General features: G+C 40.5%; 2 protein-coding genes across 4 annotated transcripts; both read left to right on the top strand.

The window, feature by feature from the left end:
* Positions 1 to 2,505: 2,505 nt before the first annotated feature.
* On the top strand, positions 2,506 to 9,617 carry LOC121179689 (SRSF protein kinase 2-like). Of its 2 annotated transcripts, XM_041034647.1 has the most exons (15): positions 2,506 to 2,622; positions 3,881 to 4,167; positions 4,247 to 4,355; positions 4,460 to 4,547; positions 4,872 to 4,959; positions 5,215 to 5,321; positions 5,473 to 5,638; positions 5,805 to 5,830; positions 5,956 to 6,012; positions 6,493 to 6,850; positions 6,950 to 7,047; positions 8,277 to 8,384; positions 8,519 to 8,588; positions 8,669 to 8,761; positions 9,083 to 9,616. In XM_041034647.1, the coding sequence occupies exons 2-15, from the start codon at positions 3,936 to 3,938 to the stop codon at positions 9,265 to 9,267; spliced, it is 1,785 nt and encodes a 594-aa protein (XP_040890581.1). In that variant the 5' UTR covers positions 2,506 to 2,622; positions 3,881 to 3,935; the 3' UTR covers positions 9,268 to 9,616. The 2 variants fall into 2 exon arrangements, with proteins under 2 accessions (XP_040890581.1, XP_040890582.1); XM_041034648.1 differs by lacking the exon at positions 5,956 to 6,012 and having other exon boundaries at positions 9,083 to 9,617.
* Positions 9,618 to 16,723: 7,106 nt separating this feature from the next.
* Positions 16,724 to 24,467, top strand: comtb (catechol-O-methyltransferase b). Of its 2 annotated transcripts, XM_041033633.1 has the most exons (7): positions 16,724 to 16,841; positions 17,054 to 17,072; positions 21,296 to 21,467; positions 23,257 to 23,374; positions 23,470 to 23,663; positions 23,751 to 23,882; positions 23,957 to 24,467. In XM_041033633.1, exons 3-7 carry the CDS (start codon positions 21,297 to 21,299, stop codon positions 24,134 to 24,136), a joined length of 795 nt encoding a protein of 264 aa, XP_040889567.1. In that variant the 5' UTR covers positions 16,724 to 16,841; positions 17,054 to 17,072; position 21,296; the 3' UTR covers positions 24,137 to 24,467. The 2 variants fall into 2 exon arrangements, with proteins under 2 accessions (XP_040889567.1, XP_040889568.1); XM_041033634.1 differs by lacking the exons at positions 16,724 to 16,841; positions 17,054 to 17,072 and adding an exon at positions 20,051 to 20,067 and having other exon boundaries at positions 23,957 to 24,465.
* Positions 24,468 to 24,940: the final 473 nt, after the last annotated feature.

Below are 24,940 nucleotides of genomic sequence, written 5' to 3'. Positions count from 1 at the left end.
GGCCATGAACTGTAGCGTACTGGTGTAGCAGGACGGGTGTGCCTAAATGTTTTAATATTAAAACTAAAACTTTGGTTAGAAAACTTTAAAGTGCTTTCTAAAAATCTGAAATGCTAGCTCTAAGCCTCTGTGAGCTTAGTCTAATCAAAACCTGAAAGTAGTTCACGATGTCACTAAATTAGAGCATTTGTAATGATGTCATATATATTGGGATTTTTTTTGGCTTTGTTTTCTAGATTCAGCTCGGTGCTGGCTGATAAATGTAGATTTCTCTGTGCTGACCTTTCCAGAATAATTAGACCAGTTTTAGGAAAAACCTGAGGGCTGTTATGAGACCTACTGTATAGCAGTAGCACATGACTGTATGACAGTAATTTACTCATATCAAATCATTTTTTTCTGCATTTCGTCGCGCAGGATTTGAGTGTCATACAGAGCACTTTACGAACATCTTAAGCCTTAATTCCCTAAGAAATTGTCACCATTAGAGATGACAGGCAGCAGGAACGTTCAGGCAGGGTTTATAATGGGGCAAGATTAAGAAAAGTGAGTTTTGTCAACATCTGCTGAAGGTCTATCGGAGTGTTAGTATGTATATAGCGTGGATTGTACTGATGAATTTCAAGCTGACATTTTATTCCCACACTAACATTGTAATTTTTAAACTAACTACATAACAAGTATTTAATCACAATAACCTCCCCCAGTCCTCCCACCCCCAAGTGAGCACTATTTAATTGGTTATAAAAAGTGAGGTTGATGGTGTGAAGAGAATAGGGCTGCTGCAGTATTGAATGACGGTGTGAGCAGGTCTCATGCCGGTCTCAATTCACTCTGGCTGATTTTTGTATTTGTAATGATTTCTACTCATTTCATGAGTTTGGTTTTTGTGTTGTTGCAAAAAATTAACTTTACATTTGTAAAGTAGTTATGCATCATAGTATATTTCTAAGTTTTTGTAATCAGAGACATGGTAGCATTCTGCATTGCTAACTTGAGAAAAGTCAGATTAAGAAATAAAATCCTCAAGGAAACTGAAAATATTTGTCTTGGTGTAAGCAGAACATAACATATTTTTTAATTTTTTTTTTCCATTTAATGTACTTGATCTTTGGCCATCGTATGGACTCATTTGAATGTAATTCTTTATGTGTGTCAGATTTGATGTTTTCTACTCTGTTACAAACCGTAGCACACCATCTAATGTTCCCTGGTTTCTTCTGCTGTCTGATGTGTTCACATCCTCTCAGTATCCAGCTTCACGTAGCTTCTTCCAGCTGGTTAAAACCTGAAATCAAAGACCAAACTGCTGTGCACTGGGGGTCGTAAATGTATTTTTCATAGAATGTACTCTGTAAGTTTAAAATAAATGATATAAATTTAGCTCTAAAGCAAATTTATTCAAACTATACTATATTTATGAACCTGTAACATTTTGTAGCTATCTACTGTAGCTCTTTCTCATCAGTGCGGGAACTGGTAATGTGTGTTAAACCCATTTCATTCAGCAGTGTGATGTGTTAATATTTGATTATTCTATTTTTCTTTTTTTCTTTTTTTAGATATTTAAGTGCAGCTGTTTTCTTTTTCACTCCTCTCTTTATAACTAGGCCCATGAAATAAGGCTAAATTGGCCTGCCCTATACTGTATGTATGAGATTGTGCATTCATTCTACTAAATAAAGTGTCATGTTGAAATCAACACAGAATGTGTTGGACATGTTTGTTTACTGTAAGACAACAGACCCTTTTAACAGCAGACATTTGAGGTGTAGTTAAATGCAGAGGAAGAAGACATTAAATATTCTGTAGATTATGTAATGCCACCAAACTTTGTCCTGTTAAAAATGATAAAGGTCTTAGTTGTCCCACACCAACTGATGCAATAAAACAGACAGGATGAGCCCACACAGTCCTGAGAGAGAAGGTCTAATGAGTCAAATGTAAGTGAAAACACCTGTGTTGGTGGATTGTGGGTGTAAAGGGGCTTTAAGCTATTTTTTTTAGAAGTCCTTACTGTGGGCCTTAAATGAACAACTGCAGATCAGATTTTTTAAAAAATACACAATTAAGTCAATATTGTCATTTTGTGAATGGTATTTTGAAAATCTTCAGTAGCATTGCCATTATTCTTTCATGGTGACCTTTGGTATTTCTGCACAATAAGTTAAGGGACCTGTAAAATAAATTTATATTACATGCTATTAGCCTTTTCTTTCTTCTTCTTTTTTTCTTTTTGGCCTAGTATCACCACACAGTAATTATAACAGTTTTTATAATATTTCCATTAGGGCCAAGTGTGATAGGTGCAGAAGGTAACTACCGTCTAAGTCCTGGATTAGGAAAGTCAAAGATAAAATATATAATAAATAAACAGATAAGAGAATGACCTCCTCACCACCTCTGGAAATAGCACTGGTAGCCACTTAGTGAAAAATGTTGTCAGAAACACACCATGCAGCAGCAGCAGCAGCAGCAGTCTGCTATTCCTGGACCTGAGTGTCTCTTAGACACGCGAAGCAGAGGAGCACAGCGCACGAGCTAAGGGGCTCGACTGTTCTCGTGCCAGGCTCGTTTTATTTGGCTTCGAAAATATTAAAAGTGGATATATCACTCACAGGGGTAAGTAGATGATGAGTATTTATTACAAACGAATAAGGCTCACAGTGTTTCTGTACTACTCAGTTTGACCGTCAGGACCAGCAACATGTAGTGGACTTTTATTTTAGTCCTGCACTAGAATAAACGAGACTTCCTGCAGAAACCTTCAAAATAATACTATGTTTGACTTGATGTGGCCGGAGGAGCAAAGGGAGATAGAAGAAATGGCAAGTAAACGAAAAACGTTTTTAAAATAAGAAATGTAAACGGTAAAGGACTATTAAACAATGGGTTGGGATGAGCAATGTGCAAAGTTTATCTGGCAGTTGAACAATCCACATACTCGCTAACAACTGGCAAAAAGTTATATCGAAGGAGCTGTATGCTGGTCTTTTTTTCCCCTCCACGAGGCAACTTCTCATTGCCATGTTGTCTGTGTAAAGTCAATAGTTTTGTCTCAAAAATATTTCTTAAGTGTTAACCAAGTCTTAAATATCCAACAGGAAAACTGGAAAAGATAGTAAAAACATTTTTTACAAGAGCATTAGCCAGTCTAAACAAACAAGCTAACAGCTCTGTGCTTACTCTTGATATGGGACACGATATGAAAGGTTTTATCAAGCTCACCTAGATAACCTAAGACTGACGTGCCGCTGGACTTTTATTTTGAAGCAGCGGTAATACTTGGCATTTTCCCTTTTTTTGGTTTAAATTCAGATGGCTTGATTTCTCATTGAGTTTGCCCTTTGGCATAATGTTATGGACATCAGTACCTATTTTCAGCTCTATTACATAAAGTATACAGCCACACAAAAATAAGCCCATCGTGCCAGTGAGAGCTCAGTGAGAGCTCAGTCTGAAAGACTGAATTTTACTAATCGCTTTACTGTCTCAACAAAATAATTGGCAGAAATATGGATATAAGTGATATGTAGCCAGATATCCCTTGAAATGATGAAATGATGAACTGATCTGATTTGCCAGCCTTTCATGTTTACAACTGTGGTCCGCACACTGTAGCAGTTCATGTTGTTTCAGGAAGAGTTCAGTTGCAGCTGGGTCAGTGTCAGGAGCTATTTACGTTGACATGCCATTCATCCAGCTAAAAATAAACATACACACTCACTGGCCTCTTTGAAATGTCATTACAAACAACCTAGTGCAATCAGCACAAGCTATCTGCCAGAGACAAACAGCCAGTGAGCTCTTGATTCAGGCATGTAGGAATGATCCAACACCTCCTTGCATTTTTAAGTGTCTAAATGCGTTTTTGTTGTAGCTTTCTCCCGGAGTGCTGCTGTCACCTGGACCCCTCCGCAGCTGTGCAGTTAAACATGTCGTCATCATATGCTGCTGCTATATCAGCCCTCCTCTCTACCAGCTCTTCTAGTTCACCCGCCAAACCCAGCCCTCAACCCTCCCCAGACACAGTAGTCAGTCCTAAACCCTCCCCCCAGCCCAATGGACCCCCCCACTGCTCACCAGCTGCAAAGATACATCCTCAGTCACCTGAGCCTCTGGGATCTTATGAGGAGCAACAGGAGAATCCTGCAGACTATGGCATAGGTAGGCAGCATCGCAACGCCAAACACCAACACACTGGTTTAGATCTTTTCCTTGATGCAGGGGGATCATTGTGTTGCAGGTGGTTACTACCTCGTTGAGATCGGAGAGATTTTTGTTGACCGTTACCAAGTGGTCAGAAAGTTGGGATGGGGTCACTTCTCTACTGTGTGGCTCTGCTGGGACATGGTGTAAGTACAGGTTTGACCTTTTTAACTTTTCATAAATAACATTAAATAGTTATTATATAATATAAACATACTAGTAACTAACTACCATAATTGTTTGCATGCAGGAAAAGACGTTTTGTGGCTCTGAAGGTGGTGAAGAGTGCCCAAATATACACAGAGACGGCACTGGATGAGATCAAACTTCTGAAGTGTGTCAGTGTGACCTCATGGCTTTTCTATTTAGCTACACACTCAATAATTTTAGTAATTTTAGTGTACTGTTATGATACACATGTAGTGGACCTAACTATAGTGTTGTTAATGCACCTGAGTGTCTGGTAAACACAAAGAAAATACTAACAGTGGTGTGAAAAGTAATTTTTAGCCTATTGACAGTGGTTTTGTAATTTTTTGATTTCACATAACCAGTATCTCTGACTGTGGCTCACATTCATTAAATAAAAACAGGTGCTTTATCGTGTTTATACATCCCACTTTTTTGTTGCTGTTGTGTAATGTTCAATATATGATCATCAGGTAAGGGACAGCGACCCCAGAGATCCTAAACGAGAGAGAATCGTGCACCTGATCGATGACTTCAGGATCTCTGGAGCGAATGGAGAGCGTATCCTTTACTGTGTTTAGTCACATAATGTCCCACTGCAGCCACCTTTGCTGTACGTTGTGGGTGCAGGTATGGCTTTTCTATCAAGTTCTGTTCACAAATGTGGCTACATAGACCCAGACAGACTGTGTACCAAAATGGTGGGACTTAAAATATATGGATCGTGTTGATGTGTTTTAGATTTCTCCAGACACTCAAGGAACTTTGAATACTCAGTGTGTATGGTATTAAACAAGGTCCTTAATTGCTCACCAGATGTGTGCATGGTTCTAGAGGTGCTTGGCCACCAGCTGCTGAGGTGGATCATTAAATCTAACTACACCGGCCTCCCCCTGCCCTGCGTTAAGAGCATCCTCAGACAGGTGCTGTGCAACCCTTTATTCCATCTTATATCGTCCTCCCCGTCTTTCACCACCGACTGAGCTCTTTTTTGTGAACAGATTATCTTCTATTTTTGCTCTTCACTGACATGAGGCGCAATGACAGTGACTCCATTTTCCTTCCTTATCTCAGGTTCTGCAGGGTTTAGATTACTTGCACACTAAATGCAAGATTATACACACAGACATCAAGCCAGAAAACATCCTCCTAAGAGTGGACGAGGTTTATATTCAGAACCTGGCAGCCAACACCAAACTGTGGCAGCTGCCAGTGTCCTCTGCTATCACCAGCTCCTCAGGTTAGTAATGCTGTGTTAGTAATCACATAGATTTCATACTGATCCTCTGTACAATGTGTGTTAGCTTTTAGTCGAACTTGTGTAATCACACATATTTTTTTTGTTTTTGTGTTTTTAACATTCTGTGCTTCTTTTCTCTCACCGATTTTTTTTAACTTTCTGCCAGTAAACAGAGGCTCCAGAGAAAAGCAGGTGTGTTACCTTAAAATGTCCTCTTTTCTTTATTATTCATTTCATAGGAATTAACTTCTTTTATTAAGACCTTTTTCTTTTAAAATCACATTATGATCTGTGCCTTCCTGCTATGACTTCTTAAGAGTCTGTCCAACTTTTTGGGGAAGCTGACTGGAGTTTTCCACACTCTTGGGGAGTGGGTAAGATAGATGGTGTGTTGGGTTTTTGCACGCAAGCTTCTTAATTGCATCTTGACTACACACTAAGCCAGGAACACACTAGAGGACACTAGAGGAACACACAGTAGAGCCATATTCAGCTGTACATTTCTTGCTATCACACCTTGGCCCTAAAGAGAAAGTGGAAATCCCTGAACAATCTTGTACAGATTGCAATATAAACTTAAAATATGGCTCCTTCCTCTGCTGAGCAGAAACAAGGAATACTTACATATTTTCCCTGGACAGCTCCTGTACTCATTCACAGACAAGTATCCAAATGTGCTAGGTTTTCTAAAATTGACCCTTTCCACCTTAATCGCCCCTCATAATTTGCATGTTTGGTGCCCTTTCAAAACAGGCATGAAGTTGTTGTGATGATCCACTAAACTTTTCTTTGAATACAGTTTTTCCTTCCATGCTCACGTCTCATTGTTTTCCACAACTGACTGTGTCCTGCAGTCCAGCAAGGTCTCCAGGAGCCCAATTAACCGGCTGACGAGGAAAGACAAGAGTCGACGGGGACAGGAGAGCACATCAGACCACAAACAAAGAGACAAACCTCATGTGTCTTTTTCTGATGTCACTCCTCTGGCTAGCACCCATAGCTCCACCTGTCACCCTAAGCTCGCAGGTCCTAACCTCACATTAAGGAGGCAGACCCTGCTGTTGGAGGATGGACTGGACTTGGCTCCACACAGTCACAGAGACTCCATCTGCTCGTGGCCAGACCTCAACACAGATGCTCCTGTCTCTGGCTCCAGATCAGTGTTATTACATCAGACTGCAGACAAAGAGCCGCCTTCACCATCTTCTCCCCGTGGGTAGTCTCATAATTTGTGCCAAAGTTGTGATGCATAAAGTTTATCCTACAGTAGTCTGATCCCCTTTAGGTGTCAAACTCTCTAATTTATTTCAGGTATCAGTGACTCTGATGTACTTTTGGACCTGCTGAAGCCACAGAATGCTGATAAAATCCTCATTAAGATTGCTGACCTAGGCAATGCCTGCTGGGTGGTGAGTGATTTATTCATCTATAATAACTACTATGGACGAATAAGTCCATGGCTTCATAATCGTCCAGGATTCATAATTTATTTTGACAATAGAACATTTTTCAATCGGCATCCAGATCTTTATCATCCCAATACACATAGTCACATAATCATGCTGACTGGCCAAGACTGATCACATCAGACTCTGAGCTATTCCTTTATTTATCGTGCCATCATATTTTCTGGATTGCTTAGAGTTGATATGTGCTCATGTCATCTACAGTAAATGCAGCTGCAAATGCTCGCTGGGTTCATGAGCTATGTCAAAAAAAGCTACACTACATTAATTTGGCAACCACTTATAGAAAAATGTCAGCAAAAAAACAACAAATGAAAAGCTTTATTTTTAGGTTTAACAAAATATGTCAGTACAGAATTTAGTGATGATTTGATGAAATTTCTGAGAGAAATGGTGGAAAAATATCAAGCAAAAAACAGCAAGAAATGGGTGGAAAGATTAGGTCAAGGATCGAACTTGCTTTTACACCTCAGAGTTGTCAGAGCGATGAAGCAAACTGAAAGCTATTTTATAAATGGCCACATGTCTAGTTTATAAAACGCTGCCAACCCATCATTTTTACAGAACTCAATGCGACAGGTGCTTTCTGTCGAGCACAGTGTGACAGCCATATTTACCATGCCCTCCATTGAAAAACACAGCTGCCATATGTTTCCAGTGAGACAAAACCGTGTGGGCTGATTTTAAATGTAGCTTGAGAGAGACGTAGTTGTGTATTACAGTAAAACACAGTGCTGCTTGTTATGCTCCTCATTTAATTTGTCAGAGTCAGAAACACCTTTTAGAGATATTTGCATTGTTAGTATGTATGTATATAGTATGTTAGCATGCTGGCGTTAGCATTTAGCTTAAAGCACCACATTTTCCTAAGTACGACTGTAGACTCTTAGTCTGGTCATTATTACATATATGTTTTCATTTGCTTTCTTTTGTAGTCATTAAAAACATAATACTTAATGGTAACGTAATACTTTACAGCTAGAGTTAATAATTGAGGTAATATAGTATACCAACAAAATTTGGGCTAAGACAATCATACAGTTTAGTTGCAATTAATTTGCACTGAGCTGAACAAGAAGAAAAGGCAGTTTTTGTTTAAATGTTAGAGCAATAGACAAAGCTGCAGGGCATTTCAAATTAAAACACTGAAATCTCGTCTCTCTTGTTGTCAGCACAAACACTTCACTGAAGACATCCAGACATGTCAGTACCGCTCCATCGAGGTCCTGATTGGTGCTGACTACGACACTCCAGCTGACATCTGGAGCACCGCCTGCATGGTGAGATAAACACCTGCATAGATATGTTGACTTTTTAAAAAAAAAAAAAGTCCTCCATCTTTTCTTTTCAAGTATGTTTAATTCCAGCATTGAAGTTTTCAGATTTGTAATGACCATCTTTGTGTGCTCTGTAGGCATTTGAGCTGGCCACAGGGGACTATCTGTTCGACCCCCAGTCAGGAACCACATTCTCCCGAGAGGAAGGTTTGTTTTGGTCACTACACCCCTTTTCTCCTTGATGAAACTAACTGTGCTTATAATATAGCATCTGCCTGTCCCTTCAGATCACATTGCCCACATCATTGAGCTGCTGGGACCTGTCCCATCCCAGTTTGCCCTCTCAGGGAGAAATTCTAAACGGTACTTCAACCGTAAAGGTAAAGTGTACTAAATTATTATAAATAAAGATATGTCCTTCTGCCAAATTACCTACATCTGATATTTGGACTCAGACATGTGTCCAAAACACGCTCAATATTGTTTACATATTTTATATAATATTTTATTCATATTTGCATAAAATGCTTAAAAAATGATTTAGTGGTAAGTTTCTTGACACTGTTCTGATTATGGTGGAGCCCTCACACTTGTTCAGTAACAGAGAATGTTAAATCATGATAAATTACAAACTGTATATTATTTGCAAAAGCAGTCTGATGATACGCAGTGTATCAGTCTACTTTTTTTATCTTGTCCAGGACAACTGCGACACATCTCAAAGCTCAAGCCGTGGAGCTTGTTGGAAATCCTTCAGGATAAGTATGAGTGGCCACGGGAGGAAGCCGTCCGGTTCAGCTCGTTCCTCTTGACCATGTTGGAGCTGCTGCCAGAGAAAAGAGCCACAGCTGCAGAGTGTCTAAAACATCCCTGGATTGCCTCCTAGACACGCCAGCCCTGTATGATTCAGAGTCCAGTGGACTAGCTCTCTGTTCAGGAGCAGACTCAGACTTATGGGATGTGACATGGGAATTGGGTCAGTTGTGGGCATAGTGTGGTGCTGGCATCATGAGCACAGCTTTGATAAATATTTATTAACCTGACTGAGAGCTTGTTGTTTCCCAGTTGGGTTGCTTGGTCTTTTATTATTTAAATGGCCATCACAGCCAATCATTTGGCACAATTCAATTGGCCTAGAGCCTTTTCAGTCCCGCAGCTAACTAAGATCCCAGACACAAGGACAACATTATTTGAAGAGAAGATACCTATGTTTATAAATGGCAGTGACACCCTACTCACTGTACCTTGCACGTTTAAAATAAAAACATTAATTTATGAACCTGTGTATTGTTGTTCAATACATTGTGTATTGTACACACTTCTAACTCTTGTGATACAACCATTGTGTGAATGAACTGCAACTAGCTTTCTGATTTTTTTGCCTCACGATTTTGACACCACTGCCTGTCTTGGACTGCTTACCTGTGTGTTCCCATGCTGCTGGAAGCTTTAGCTCTTTGGTGTTGACTGAAAAGTTGTGAACTTGTCTACCTTAAAGGAACACTCACCCTATTTTAATTTGTTATATATCTGATTTCCTTTTTTGCTATTATTTTCATGGCTGTATCTAATTTGAAATAATTAGTTTTCATTTGTTTTAATTAACATTAAGTGTTAGTTAATAGCTGCATTTGGTCTTTTGTTGTTTGCATTTGTTTTCTCTGGGTTTGTTTTCAGAATTGTTAATCAGCACCATGGACTGTTCATTATCTTAAGGAGCAGTGGGAGCAGGGTAAACAAAAAAAAGTAGTCTCACAGAGAGGAAATACTCAGTTAAAAATAAGAGTTCTCCATTCAAAACTTTATTTCAGTATAAGAGCAAAAGTATTTCAGAATAATATTTTTTCTGTTATTTGATTATAATTATTGATGCATTCATGTGCACATCACTTTAAAGCTACAGCTGCTGAAGTTGGGACCAGTTTTATCTCTTTACATTGTGCAGCAATGTCTGTGAATTGTCCCACAGAACCAATAAGGAATTATCTTAATCTATAATAATACATCATTATTTATTTGTTGATTTGATCTGAGGCCAAAATTGAACTTTTTGTCTTAAATGAGAAGTTTTATATTTGGCAAAACACAAACACTGTGTTTCAGCATAAGAAGCTCATCTCAGCTGTGAAACGCGGTGGTGGCAGCATCGTGGTTTGGGGCTGCTTTGATGCCTCTGGACCAGGACAGCTCACCATCATTGATGGAGCCTGCCTTCATGTCAGTTTTGGTGGCATCTTTCGTGCACAGTGATAATGTTTCTTGATGATTCCACTTGTAGTAGTTGATAGTACTGCTAAGAATTCAACATGGTTGGGAAAGTGCTTTGAAAAGACCTCCAGGATTAAGTTGTGAAAAGGCACAAAGTAGGAGAAGGCTACAGAAAGCTTTTGAAGGCTTTAGCTGTCCCTCTGAGCACTGATCACAGCATCATGAAGAAGTGGAAAGTGTACAGCACCAGCAGCACCTCGTCTAGATCAGGCCATCTGTCCAAACTGGACATCTGAGCAAGGACACTGATCAGAGAAGCTACCAAGAGGCCAGCAGCAACTCTGAAGCAGTTACAAGTGTTTATGGCTGGGACTGGTCGATCTGTGCATGCAACAACAATCTCACAACCTCTGCACAAACCTGGCCTGTGCGGCAGGATGGCAAGAAAGAAGACCTTTCTGAAAAAGTGCTACACAGTCTCGTTTGTGCTGTGCAGAAACACACCAGAAAGATTCTGATGTTTTGTGACAAATGCTGTGGTCAGATGAGACCAACACTGACTTTTCTGAAGTCCAACAGCTTGGTTTGGACACAACCAAATACAGCACATCAACCAAAACACACCTACATCAGTTCCTCTAAGGTCACTGTGTAATGAAGGATATACACTGTTTGACTAAAAAGGAAAAGTAATGTCTTTGGTGGAAACCAACACATTGTATAATTCATGTTTTCACTTTGTGTCTTTGGTAAATTTGTGTTGTTATTTTCTTTACATTAAAGAAGAGTTTTCCTCATTATGGCTCCCTTTGGTCTTTGAAGCCTGTGTTCTATTTGTGAGGTCATAGAACGGAACCTGATCAAGAACCTTAGGACACACAGAGAGACAAAGCCACTTACACTCAAGACATCGGCAGAGTAACACGCATGTTCTGGACATACACAGCAACATATTTTCTCTGACATATTTGAACTGAGAGCGAGTACAAACCAACATGGTTTCTAAGACGTCAAGCGATCTTCGTCTTCTGGCCTCTGAGAACGATTCAGGTGAGTGTGAAAGTCCTGGTAAACAGCTGCAGCTATGTTTCATGCTCTGCAAAAAGCTTCTCATCAAGTCTTTTTGTCTGTAGTTCAGTGTGTGTTTCTTGTTCAAAGTCTTCTAGTGCATTAAATGTATTTCAGCCAAATCACTATATTTCAAGAATTTTGGAAAGTGAATTGATTTTCTTTCTTGTGTCACGATACAGACACTTGGATGTGGAAAAATCTTGAAACACATTGATTTTTTATTGGAAACTGGTTAAAATATTCTCACCTCACTGTCAGAATGTTTCACTTGTTTTAATCAAAGTTTAAGATCAGGAAGTTTAAGAGTTTCAATTTTAAACAAAATGACTTGATCAGCTGGAGTTTATTTGCAGTGTCAGGCCTGTGTAGCTCAGTAGCGAGTTGCTTGTGAATAAGTGTACTTTCCTTAACCTTCACCAAACTCAACATTATCTGTAAATGTGCAGATAATGGAAGAAAAAAATAATTTCATGTAAAAGTGTTGGAGCTGAACTTAACAAAACACTTTTGAATATAACAGAATTTAGCAGAACTATCCAATATAAACATCCTATCTGGCCACAGGATTGAAGATTCACTACATGCAGTCAGGTAACAAACTGATGTTCACTGGGTTTGTGTGTTCTTTGTAGAAAGTGACAGCACCACCAAACCCAACAACAGCTTGGTGGAGAATCGTAGGGTGACGACCAACAGAAGGAAGGCCAGTAAAAAACAGGAGTCACCTAGTCACCCAGAGGCTGTGACATCCAAGGGGACCAAAAGAAAGAGCCACACAGGAAGTGAGAGTCCCCCAAAAAAGAGAAGGTGTCACAGCAACAGTGCTGAACCCACTGAGGTGCCGGTGGAAGATGTGACAGCAAAGGGCACCAAGAGAAAGGCCACCCCTGAAACAGAGACACCCAGTAAAAAGCAGAGGGGTGGAAACAACCACACTGACACCAACACAACCAAGGTGTCGGTGGACAACCTCAGGAAGACTGGGAGCAAGACGGAGGCCTGTGCTGAGCACCTGCCAGCATCACACACTCCCAGGACCACAAGGAAGGACGGTGGCTCTGAGCAGATCCTGAGCTCCGGAGGCCCTTCAACCTCCGAACAGCCCAACAGAGACACGTCCTTCTCAGACAGAACCAGCAGAGGTAAGCTGACAGTGAGAAAGAAAATGACTGTGCTGCTGTTTGAATGGAAGCTATAAGATTAGTAGTAGACCCCTCTACTAGAAATGACTGTATGATTAGACTTTGAATTCAGGATGGTTCAAATCAGGATTAGTGTCAATGTTCCTGTTTATTGACTTTCAGTGGATTCTTAAACATTGGTTTGACCAAATTAAAGGGATGATTCAAGATTTTGGGAAATATGATTCTTCACTTTCTGAACCATACACCCAGCCTCAGTTTAAACATACAGGGCTTATGAGCAGAGGCAGCGATGGGATCAACAAACATTTTCCAAACTATAGTAAAACATGTATCTGTTTGTGTTTGTCTGTGCAGCTAGCTTCGAGGCCAAGTACGTGCAGCTTTTCAAGCTTGGAAGAGGAGGCTTTGCAACAGTTTATGGTGGCAAAAGAAAATCTGATCAGCTACCAGTAAGCATAACGTGTGAATTCTTACATCACACATACACACACAGTCACCATTCCCTGCACTGAGCAGAGTACTGACAGTTCTGTCCTGTAGGTGGCGATCAAACACATCGCAAGAGCAGATGTGGAGTGTAAAGCAGTGGTGAGTGATTTGATCTGACGTCTCAGGACCAACTGTTGAAATTATTGCTGAACTTTTGTGTTTTTCTTGTTGCTCTGCTGTTGATGAGACAAACGAACATGCACACCCACGTTAACTACAACGCTCTTTTTGTAATGTGAATTTTATTTCCTGTAGTTCTCACACGGGAGGAGACAGATGATCCCCAAGGAGGTGATCATCATGCAGAAAGTGGCAGGTGGACCACAGTCCGTTGGCAAATCGGCGGCAGTATCATTGCTGGACTGGTACGATCTGGAGAATGAGGTTCTCCTGGTCATGGAGAGACCAGTCCCCTCTATGGACCTGTTAAGCTACCTGAACGATGGTGGTCCCCTGGATGAGGACACGGCTAAGGTACTGAATCAAGTAGAGCATGTTTCTGTGCAGTTTCTCAGAAGAGTTGCTTATTCAAGCTGCCCCAGACTGCTTTGCAAAATGTCATCACTCTGAATTTAGTGAGTTTCAGTGGAGAGTTTTAGGCTGCTGTCACACACACATTTCATTTGGTTCCAGCCAAAGCTGAAAATCTGAATTTGTTGCTTATTTGGGTAACACTTTCAAGTAATTCTCTCTTCATAAAGGTTTCTTCAGTTGTAAAGAGAAAACAGTGTCTAGGTAAAGTCCATTTAGTAGCTGCTCTGGAGATCATGTGATATGAACAAAAGCTCCAGAAGGACAACTACGCAGACTTCGGTGGAAAGCTGCTACAAGGGCAAAAATCATGACCATGTCAGAGAGCTTTGTTCACCACTCTAACTCATCTGTGTCTCTGTGTTTCTGTTTCAGAACATCATGAAGCAGCTGGTGGAGGCAGCCATAGAAATACACTTGGCAGGAGTCTTCCATCGTGACATCAAATCAGAAAACATTCTTATTGAAAGTAGCTCCGATGGCCCTCGCGTTCGGGTCATAGACTTTGGCTGTGGCCGCACTGTGAGGAAAAGACCTTACCACTCCTTTGATGGTACGATACCTGGCTTTTGCTCCTGCTTTTCGTTGGTCTGCTGATCTCTGGAGTGACAATTTTCATTTAAATCTAAACCTGCAACTCATTCTTTTTCTCCCCATCCAACTATCTTGCGAATTGTAGGAACTCTCGCGTACGCTCCTCCAGAGTACTTTGAATCTGGGGAGTACAAGGCTTGCCCCACCACAGTCTGGCAGTTGGGTGCACTGCTTTATGAACTGCTGCATGCATACATACAGTTTGACACTAACAACTTCGTGTGTCACCAAATCACAATCAGCAGCGCGCTGTCCAAAGGTAAAACAATGCTGGTGTGAATACAATACCTGAGTTTTGGTACTAATGGTGTGCGGTATGCAGTAATAGTGTTGTGCATGTTACAATAGATTCCTTTCCAATCTCTTTGTTCTCTGTGCTCTCTCTTCTCAGATTGCCAAGATTTGTTAAGCATATGTTTGGATGGAGACCCTGATGAGCGCGTCACTCTGGAGCAGATACTGTTGCACCCGTGGTTCACATAATGGAAATCCTCCAATAAACCACTTTGACCTGCTCTGACTTGAACTGAGCCCCTGTCATGATTATGTTTGAAAAAAAGAAATAATTCCAACAATTTGTAGCAACAAATACATCATGGCAGCGCGACCAACGCTTGCGGCGGCCTCTCCTAGCAACAGAATGGTGTAATCAAATGTTAGTGGTATGAATTGAATGAATGCATGTTAAAGGGAAGTGTATGTGTGTGTGTGTGTATGAGCGACAGTTTCATTTCGACGCCTTCCTAAAATAATTTTTTTGACAAAATTTGGGTTTTTTTGCCTAAATCATCTCCTCATAATGCTGGCCACCACTGGTAAAATTTCCTACATTTTCAGATGAACATAAAATGTTATTTTTCCCCTGTAATATAATGGCCTATGTCAAGAGTGTGACTTAGGCCATTTTATTTTGTCTAAGTCAAAAGACAGTGTGACTTAGGCAATTTTACAAGCTCTTCAAGATGGTGGCCTCTTTAAAAGAAGGATCATCAGTGTGATGTTTGTGTTTCCTTTTAGCATGGAAACATCAGTAAGGCACTTGTCACCCAGAAAGATGAGGCAAGGCAAGAATAAACACAAGACAAGGATTCTGCAAATAATGAAATGCAGTTTGTGGACTTGGACTTATGGACTTGCAAGCTTTGCTACTGTGTCCAAAAACCCAAGCCAGCAGCCTATATTACAAAACGAAACTGCAGGTCCATAACTTTACCCTCTTCGACTTAAGATCGAGCCGCCTGGTTAGCTTGGTTGGCAGCATCAGACCAGGCAAAAAAGCTGGAGATCCGACTGTGCATGACTTGCAGGCTCTTCAGTTTAGCAGTTTAATTAAATTTTATTTATATAGCGCCTTCCACAATCAAAATTGTGTCAAAGCACTTTACAGAGACCCAGAGCCTGACCCCAGAGCAAGCACTTAAGGCGACAGTGGCAAGGAAATACACCCTTTTAACAGGAAGAAACCTTGAGCAGAACCCGGCTCATATGGGGGACCCTCCTGCCGATGACTGGGCTGGGTAAAAGGAGGAAGGCAGGGTCCATTTCAAACTGTCCTTCTCTGAGAAATCAGTGTGGGAAGCACTGCCACAGAGGCTACAGGTGCCAAATGAGCCAATAAGATGGATAAGAATGTTTCCATGTGCTCTGCCAATCAAGAGAGAGAAAGTTCCAGGACCTCCAGTCAATAAAACATGTCATTCCTGTTGAGTGTCATCACTTCTTTGACAATTTGCCACATTAATAGGCATCAGTCAAGCACCCAGCAAAGAATAGCTGGAGGAAGAAGTTAGGTGAGGGGATGTACATGTCTCCTCAGCTTCCTGTTTACTTAGTTATGCTATATTGGTTACAAAGCTGAAGGTGTGTAATTGCCTAATTCACAAAGGCATGTTCAATAAATTGCCTAAGTCATTTATTCCTCTTATGTTATATAACTGACTGATATTGTTATTAGTATTTCAATAGTCATGAATTGTCATAACCTTTTTGGGTGAAACCATAAACAAATGACATATATTCAGTATTTGGTTGAGTTTTTTGTGTTTACTGGAAAATCTGAAAAAAAAAAACGACTTAGGCAATTATTTTAGGAAGGCGTCCATTTGGAAAATCTGTTGAAAAAAAAAACATCTGTTGAGTGTGCGTGTGCTGGGCGAGCTTGGACTCCAACGCCGAGTAGGCCAGTGGAAATCCGCGGCCAAGCCTGGAATAACACCTGAGAGTAAACACCGAAAGCGATGTGACAGGACACGGGGCGAGCGTGGAGGAGCTAATGCTAGGCTAGCTACTAATCTACACAAGCCAGCAGTGCCCACGCTGTTGCTGGTAAACGTCTGCTCCCTCGACAACAAGATGGACTACATCAGTAGTGTAACTGTGGAGAGCTTCTCAACGCCTTCTTTATAATAGCCGGAGATTTCAACCAGGCAAGTCTTACATCTCTTTTGTCCAAGTTCTACCAATATGTGGACATTGCAAGCAGGGGAGAGAACACACTAGACCTAGTGTATATGTGGGGTCAATCAGGGTCAGGCCATATAAGACACCTGTGTGCTTTTGTCTGCGTCTCTGCCTCCTGCTCTGTCCCTGCTGTGGCTGTCCATGTGCTGTATCCCATGTGAAGGATTTTGGTGCTAGTTTCTGACATACTGTGGTGAGTTGGTTTACGACTGTTCTTTTGATAAAATGCATTTTAAATATGCAGTGTGAGCATTGTTAATGGTGTTTCCCCCCCTCATTTTAGGTTCACCTGCACTACTGCTGTTTTTCCCCTCTTTTTAAGCATAGTTTACATTTAGTTTGCCCCGTTTTAGCTTAGTTTAACCTTTGTTCATTTGTTTAGCTTTATTCTTTACATTTAGTTTTGGTTCATAGATTTAGTTTGACCTTTTTGTTCTTGATTTTGCCTTTAGTTTAGGTTTCTCTTAAGGTTTTGGTTTCTTTAGTCACCTAATTTCTTTAATATCTTTTGTTTAGGGTTGTGCTTGCTTGGCGGGTGCTTGCTTGTGGGTTTGTGTGTTTTGGTACATGGCTTTGGACTGTTTTGTGTGTTCTGACAATTTTGGATCACGTATATTGGTCTATCTGCTGACACCATCAGTTGATCACTGCCTATTAGAAATTGTTAATAAATGTAAAAACAAAACATCCACAGATAATGATGACATAGATATGAAAATAGTGAAAAAAGTGATTGTGGGTATTTCTAAACCATTAACACACATTTGTAACCTTTCATTTCAAACTGGTCTATTTCCCAATATTATGAAAATAGCCAAGTTATTTCGCTTTACAAATCTGGAGATACTCACCACTTCACAAATTACAGACCTGTCTCTCTTCTTCCACAATTCTCTAAAATATTAGAAAAACTTTTCAAAAATAGACTTGAGAACTTCATAGATAAACACAGTTTACTCTCAGACAGCCGATACAGATTCAGAAGTAACCGATCAACAGCACAAGCTTTAACAGAACTCACTGAAGTTATCAATTATCTTTTTGTTCTTCCTGTTGGTGTGGAAGGTTTATTACTTACTGGTCATGAATTGCTTTATTTTGCATATTTATTTTGTAAAATATTTTGTTTTATTTCTTTTGTATTATTATTTTGGGTTATTGCAACTGCTGATCAAGAAAAATGAAAAACCTAAACTAAATTTGTTTCTAACCAACTGGGTTACGTTGTATTTTTTGTTTTGTTGATTATCGTTATTGTCTATTTGGTTATTGGGTTACACTATATTTTTTTGCTTTGTTTGGTTTTGATTTAATTTTGTTTCAAGTTCTTTTTTTTTTTTTTTCTTCGGCGGAGTGCTAATGTGGGGAGGCTAGGCACCTGTTGTGAGGGCCCTTCACTTAACTGCAAGTGAGTTAACACACAGGGACACTATAGACTGCACTGTTTGCTGTGTGTTTGGTTTTGCTGCACTGAAGGTGAGTAGTTGTAGCACACCTGGTACTCCTTTGTGTAGTCTCTGCATGTGGCCTCTGCCTAGTGTTTGAACTTGAATTTCAAACCTTAAATCAGAGGTCTTCAACAGGGGGTCCGTGACCCCCTAAGGGGTCCACAGAGATACTACAGGGGGATCGTGAAATTTTTGGTTGATTAGACAATTTTTTATTTATTTTTTTAGTTTTTTTTCCTCAAATTTAAATGTCTTTAAAAACACGTTAACTTGAATTGAACATATTAGCAAATGGATAAATAGAGACGGAAGATGTTATCTTTCATTCAGGGACACACAGGAGCTGTCTCAAGCTGGGCACTCACTGCACGAGACTAGACCTGTCCCTCCCTCCTGCACACTGAGAGGAGGACCCGCCCCTTTTGCTGCTGTGCCAGTCATTTGGGCACAATTCAGTTGGCCTAGAGCCTTTTCAGTCCCGCAGCTGACTAAGATCCCAGACACAAGGACGCACACTGCAATATTATTTTAAAAGAAGATACCTATGTTTATAAATGGCAGTGACACCCTACTCACTGTACCTTGCACGTTTAAAATAAAAACATTAATATATGAACCTTTGTGTTGTTTGAATAGCTTATTACTGAATGCCCAATAACAAGGTATATTTATACATAGCACTAGGTTCAGTTTAATATAAAACACAATTTTATAAAATATAGGGGGGTAGGGGGTCCCTGCTCCATCTCTCCATTAGTTTCGGGGTCCTTGGCCTGAAAAATGTTGAAGACCCCTGTTCTAGACACATCTCAAAGATAATTAAAGCAAAGAGGATGCACCTGACCACAGTTTGGTGTGCCACAGCAAAGGGTCTGAATGCTTTTGTAGATGAAAAGATTTCAGTTTTTAGATTTTTAATAGATTCACAAAAAGTTCTAAAAACATGTTTTCTCTTTGTCATCACAGATCATTGAGTATAGATTGTTGATCAAAATGTGTAATTTTATCCATTTAAAATGAAACATACAACACAATAAAGTGTATAGAAAGTGAATGGGTCTTAAAACTTTCTGAAGCCACTGTAAATCAAGACCTCACCTTGAAGAAATATTTCTTTAAAAATCAATGAAGGGTTGCAGCAAGTCAGTCTGAAGTACGAGATGGATTTATTCAGACAGAACTCAGTGAACTTGAAGGATTACCTTGATGACTCACTGCAGAAAAAGGCAGTTTAAATGTTACATATGAATATGTACTGCACTATGTGGCACAAATCTTATTTTAGGTGAAAATGTAATTGAAATGGAAATTAGATACTTGCAACAGCAGTGAGAGTTAATCCTAATAACTCGTCAAATGCCAAGTAGGAATTACTCCCTCCTTTTTTGCAATCCCTGAGTGTGTGTGTGTGTGTGTGTGTGTGTGTGTGTGTGTGTGTGTGTGTGTGTGTGTGTGTGTGTGTGTGTGTGTGTGTGTGTGTGTGTGTGTGTGTGTGTGTGTGTGTGTGTGTGTGTGTGTGTGTGTGTGTGTGAGAGAGAGAGATGTGTTGAGGTTTGGTCTTGTGCATTCCTTGCCTGCTCACATTCAGCAGAGCTCTGAGAGGGGGATGGAAGGAAGAGAAGGGAGGAGTTAGCCTCATGTTAAGGCAGGCATATGTCCGGCTGTTAGAAAACTCGCACATTTTCTTCAAGCAGCTAGAGGAGGTGAAAGGAGGACAGACTGCGGAGCCTGCCCACACATGTGAGTCTTATTTTTTGTTCAGTTTTAATTAGAGACCCTTTAAGAATCTATGAGATGTGTTTTTTTTTTTGTTTAATGCCTAAAAAGTATTTGTTCCTGTGTTGCTCAAGGAAGAGCTCAGCTCAGCTCAGCTCAGACCTCAGCTCAGTCTGGTTTAAATTTTTACTATTCACAGTACTATGAGTGTGTGCACTCACAGTACTGAGAATTTGGGAAAGAACAAAGGTTAGATTTATTGCCAAACTGATGTTAGTGCAATACTCCTGCCATACCATTTTTACTATAAATATTATATATTATATAATAGCTTCAACACTACGCAAGTTCCGGATATTTTGATAACCTTCATTATGCTTGTTCTCCTTCCTGTTCTTTTATTTGAGAACTTTTTATGTGGTTTGCATACAGATCAGATTCATTTACGTAGTATGCCAGTCAAGTAAGTTGGTATTGTGCAGTTGCGTCTCTACTCATTAATAAAAGATGTGTGTTTATCAAGCCCTGCCAAGATTATTCTGCAGTTCAGTTCCTGAATCTCGTGTTGTATGTTCAGAGTAAGCCAAAGTAAAGGTTAAAATCCCAGTGTTCTGCCTTTTGTGACACGGCCCTTAACCCCCAGCCAGTTGCCATGCAACTCTAACTCCAAATCAAAAGGAATTACCTCAACCACTATTGGTCTTTCACAGTTGCATTATTAGTGCAAGGTAGAGTCGTTTCCAGCCATGCTCCTCACTGCTTTCCCACAGACGGAGCCCTTGTTTAGTACTCTGGCTGTGCTCTCGCCTCCTTTTTTGTTCTGTTCTTGCCACTTCATCTGTCCTTGAGATATCTAAACAGACTAATTGCTTCTGAGAGTGGGAAAGCTGCACACAAAGCACTGTGTTGTGTGCTTGCCAGCGCTTATTGCAGTAGATATTAAATGATATCCTACAGTGATATCATCACTTTGATATGTGTGTGGGTGTGCAGCTCGGACCTGGCAGCAGCAGCAGCTGATAATGAAAACAGGAGCAGTAACAGTATTGTACACTGCATAGTAAACACCCATCTCATTAGCCTGACACAAAGGGAGAGGTAGAGTGAGGGGAGATATGAGAGCTTTCATTCATCTCATGCAGATGTGTTCTTACTGCACCCTGTCTGTGCTTCATTTATCACAGCCTCTCCATAATGCAGCATCACATCACCATTGCTGAATTGATGTTTATGCTCTCTGTCTTGGTTGCAGGATGTGGCTGACTCTTCTTTACGGTTGCATCGGTGGAGCAGCTCTTCTGTATGCTTTGTACAGATGGGTGATCCCTGCCGTTGTGCAGTATCATGGAGGACTGGCGCTGATCTGGCACGATGTCATCGTGGAACGGATGCTGGACACACTGACCCAAACCACTCGTCCTCAGGTGTGTCTTCACTAACAGCACTAACACACTCACAGAAACAGTGTGGTGGTAATGATGACAGAAAAGAATGCTTTGCAAATAAAAAAACAACAACAACAATCCATCCAATAGTTGTTGAGATATTTCAGCTTGAACCATTTTTACTGAGGTAGAAAAATCAAGTAGAAAAATCAAGTCTGGCATTTTTGAAATAATGAGCTCTGGCTCCACAATGAAGACATTGTTGGACTTTAATTCCACAGACACAGAGTGATGGAAGAACTCCCAGTCAAACGGCTTTTAAGAAAGCAAATCAAGTGCAGGTCAGGAATTGATTTAAAATGAAAAAATAAATCTTTCACAGGTGTAACTAATACCAGTCTTTATCTAAGTGTTCCACTGCCCTGCTGTTGTTCAAGCAGGCTGACTGGGATACTTTACTGTAACTGAGCCATTGTTAATGTTACACCTGTGGTTTTCCTGCAAGCCGAGCCAAAAGCCTTTAACCTACCTGTGGGTAAAAAAATAATCTATTCTCATGAACACTGGCTGCTGAAGTAGGACGTTAAATGTTGCATTTTAAATCCATCAGTGAGCAGCACCAAGGCTTATGGATTTCAGCAATAAAAATTCCAGGGTGGAGGAGAAAACTGCAGAAGACAAATCAAGCCCAGTCTAAGTTTCATAGGTAGATGTTGTAATGTTTGTGACTGGTCCACTATGTGAGTAAGACAAAGAGAGACAAAATACTAATAACATATAGAAAGGACGCACTATATAAGGAGGGGCTGAAAGCAATATTTACATGATGTGACACATGCATACACTCATAGACGCATACATGGGTACAAATATGTAAATATAAAAAATACTTTCTTATTGTTTCCTGTGATTAATTCTTTCTCTTCTTTCTACTAATAAATTTGAACTGATGCTTCTTCATCTGCCCTTAATAAAAGCAAAATAATTAAATAAGAATAAAAGTAAGAGCTTTAGGCTTTGTCTTTTCATCACAACATGCTCACAGTGTGGCGTAGTAATCAGTGAAGAGATAACAGCAGAAAAACTACAAACCTTAAACCTTTTTACATTTTATACTCAGGCTTACATTTGTTTCTCACAGGCAACATTCAGTAGGTTTCTGTGCAAGGCAGGATGTAGCTGACAGGACAGAGCTGAAGAGTGGAAAGTTGCTGGTTTCACCTGGGAGTAACTGGGAAATATTATCTTTTAAAACACTGTCATTTATTCTGTGTGGGTAGAGTCACTTTGATAGTTTGCTGTGTTTTCTGAGGTCACCAAACTCTATGTGCACAAAACAGTCAGGTGCAGATTTTCCCACAGAACTAACAGGAGTTAAGAAGTCTGTCTAACAGTAGTCTAAAACTACTGGTCTTGCTTCAGATCATTTTATATCTACAGAGCTGATTTGCTGGTAGCCTTCTGTGAAGGAGAAACTGGACAACAACAAAACCAGTTAGACCTATTATTTGCTGATGTTTGCTTTTAACTTATTTTTGTGAAGACTTATATCCAAAAAATATATACTCTTGACTTAATTATCCTATAATCATTATAATTATTCATTTAAAATGATCAACACTCCGAGATTCTGTTCTGTTGAATCTTTTGTGGAAAATCCGAATTAAAAGACTTTGAAGAACAAGAGCACAGACACCCACCAGAAGGACCTGGACCTTAATGTGTGGTCACAGCAGGGCAACCCAACAGTTCTTAGGCATTAATGAATGAGTTATTTACCATGAGTGATCAGTGTTTTTTTTTTTTTTTTTTTATTCCCTCTCCTCAGCGGATCCTGAGTGCAGTACAGAAGAACGCCACTAGAGGAGACCCTCGCAGCGTGGTCAAAGCCATTGATGAGTACTGCAGACACAAGGAGTGGGCCATGAATGTGGGGGACGAGAAGGGTACTGATTTGCCTTTCTGTGACTATTTGTTTTCATGTGTGAAATCATTACCTTACATGACAAGGCTCAGTGTTTTGGTGTTTTTTTTGCCACAGGTTGCATTCTTGACTCAGTGGTGTCTGAGGTAAACCCAGCCACTGTGTTGGAGCTGGGAACCTACTGTGGCTATTCCACGGTGCGAATCGCCAGCCTGCTCCCCCCTCACGCCAAACTCATCACTCTTGAATTTAACCCTGACTTTGCTGCAATTGCTCGTCAGGTCATTGCTTGGGCAGGACTGGAGGGAAAGGTAAAGCCTGATGTCTGCACATAAACAGAAAAGCAATGATTTCCATAGCATGTACAGGTCAGAAGATGGTGTCTTTCTCCTTTCTAGGTCCAGTTAGTTGAAGGAGCATCTGGGGACTGGATCCCCAAAATGAAGGAGCAGTTTGGGATTAAAACATTTGATTTGGTTTTCCTGGATCACTGGAAGGATCGCTACCTTCCTGACACCAAACTGATGGAGGTAAGTTTGTTTAGTTCAGTTTGTGCTCATCAAACTCTTGATTGATCTGCAGTGACACTTGCTTTTATTATCAGGAGTGTGGCCTCCTCAGGAAAGGCAGCATTCTGCTGGCAGACAACGTCATCTGCCCTGGTACCCCTGAATACCTGGAGTACATCCGTAACAGCCCACGGTACGAAAGCCGGTACTTCAAATCTCACCTGGAGTACACCAAAGTGGAGGATGGCTTGGAGAAGTCTGTCTTCTTAGGGTAGATTTTAACATGTGGTGTCAGGTTTTACACAGGTATTATTAAACCTCAGACCTCTGTTGTCTTGGTTTCAGAGAAGACGTAAGTCAGGAGTTAAATCTGGTTTTGTAGCACATCACAGAGCGTGTAATCTTGAAATAAAAGGTAATGTGGAGGGAAAATAAATAATTTTTGCTGTGTGCTTTATAACGCCAAATGATGCAAGTTGATACACTCTTTGAGATGTCTACACATACTGGTACAGTAGGTGGCGGTAGTGATACTATATTGAAGCTCCTAATTGACAGATGACGAGCTGCAAACTGATCCTGGGGGCTGCTTTTCCCAGAGCATCAACTGAAATCAATAATAAATCTAATCCAGCTGCATTCTGCGGTGGACAAACCTATTTCTGCTCCAATATTCTCCACCATTGTGCCACTGTTGACAGGTGTGTGAGAGAGAGAGAGAGAGAGAGAGAGAGAGAGAGAGAGGTGTGTGTGTGTGTGTGTGTGTGTGTGTGTGGCATGTTAGTGTGTGTGAGTATGAATCAAATCGCTGCTCATCTAATCTCTCAAAGTGACAGAGTTCCATCATACTCTGGGGGAGAGGGAGGGGTTCTGCATTTGGTTCAGCCGTATAAAAAAAAAAAAAAAAAAAAAACATGGACTAGTCCACCTAGTGCTTTCTTCACAGACGCCTGCATGATAATCCCAATCTGTGGCCATTAGTGCACTGAGAGAGCGAGCGTTGAGAGGGTTCAACAGAGAGAGAAAGAGAGAGAGAGAGAGAGAGAGAGAGAGAGAGAGAGGGGAGAGTGCCTTGACAG

The sequence above is a fragment of the Toxotes jaculatrix genome, chromosome 3, assembly GCF_017976425.1.
Source record: "Toxotes jaculatrix isolate fToxJac2 chromosome 3, fToxJac2.pri, whole genome shotgun sequence".
NCBI lineage: Eukaryota > Metazoa > Chordata > Actinopteri > Toxotidae > Toxotes > Toxotes jaculatrix.
The sequence above is the reverse complement of the archived record's forward strand: the minus strand, read 5'-3'. Positions and strand labels throughout refer to the sequence as shown.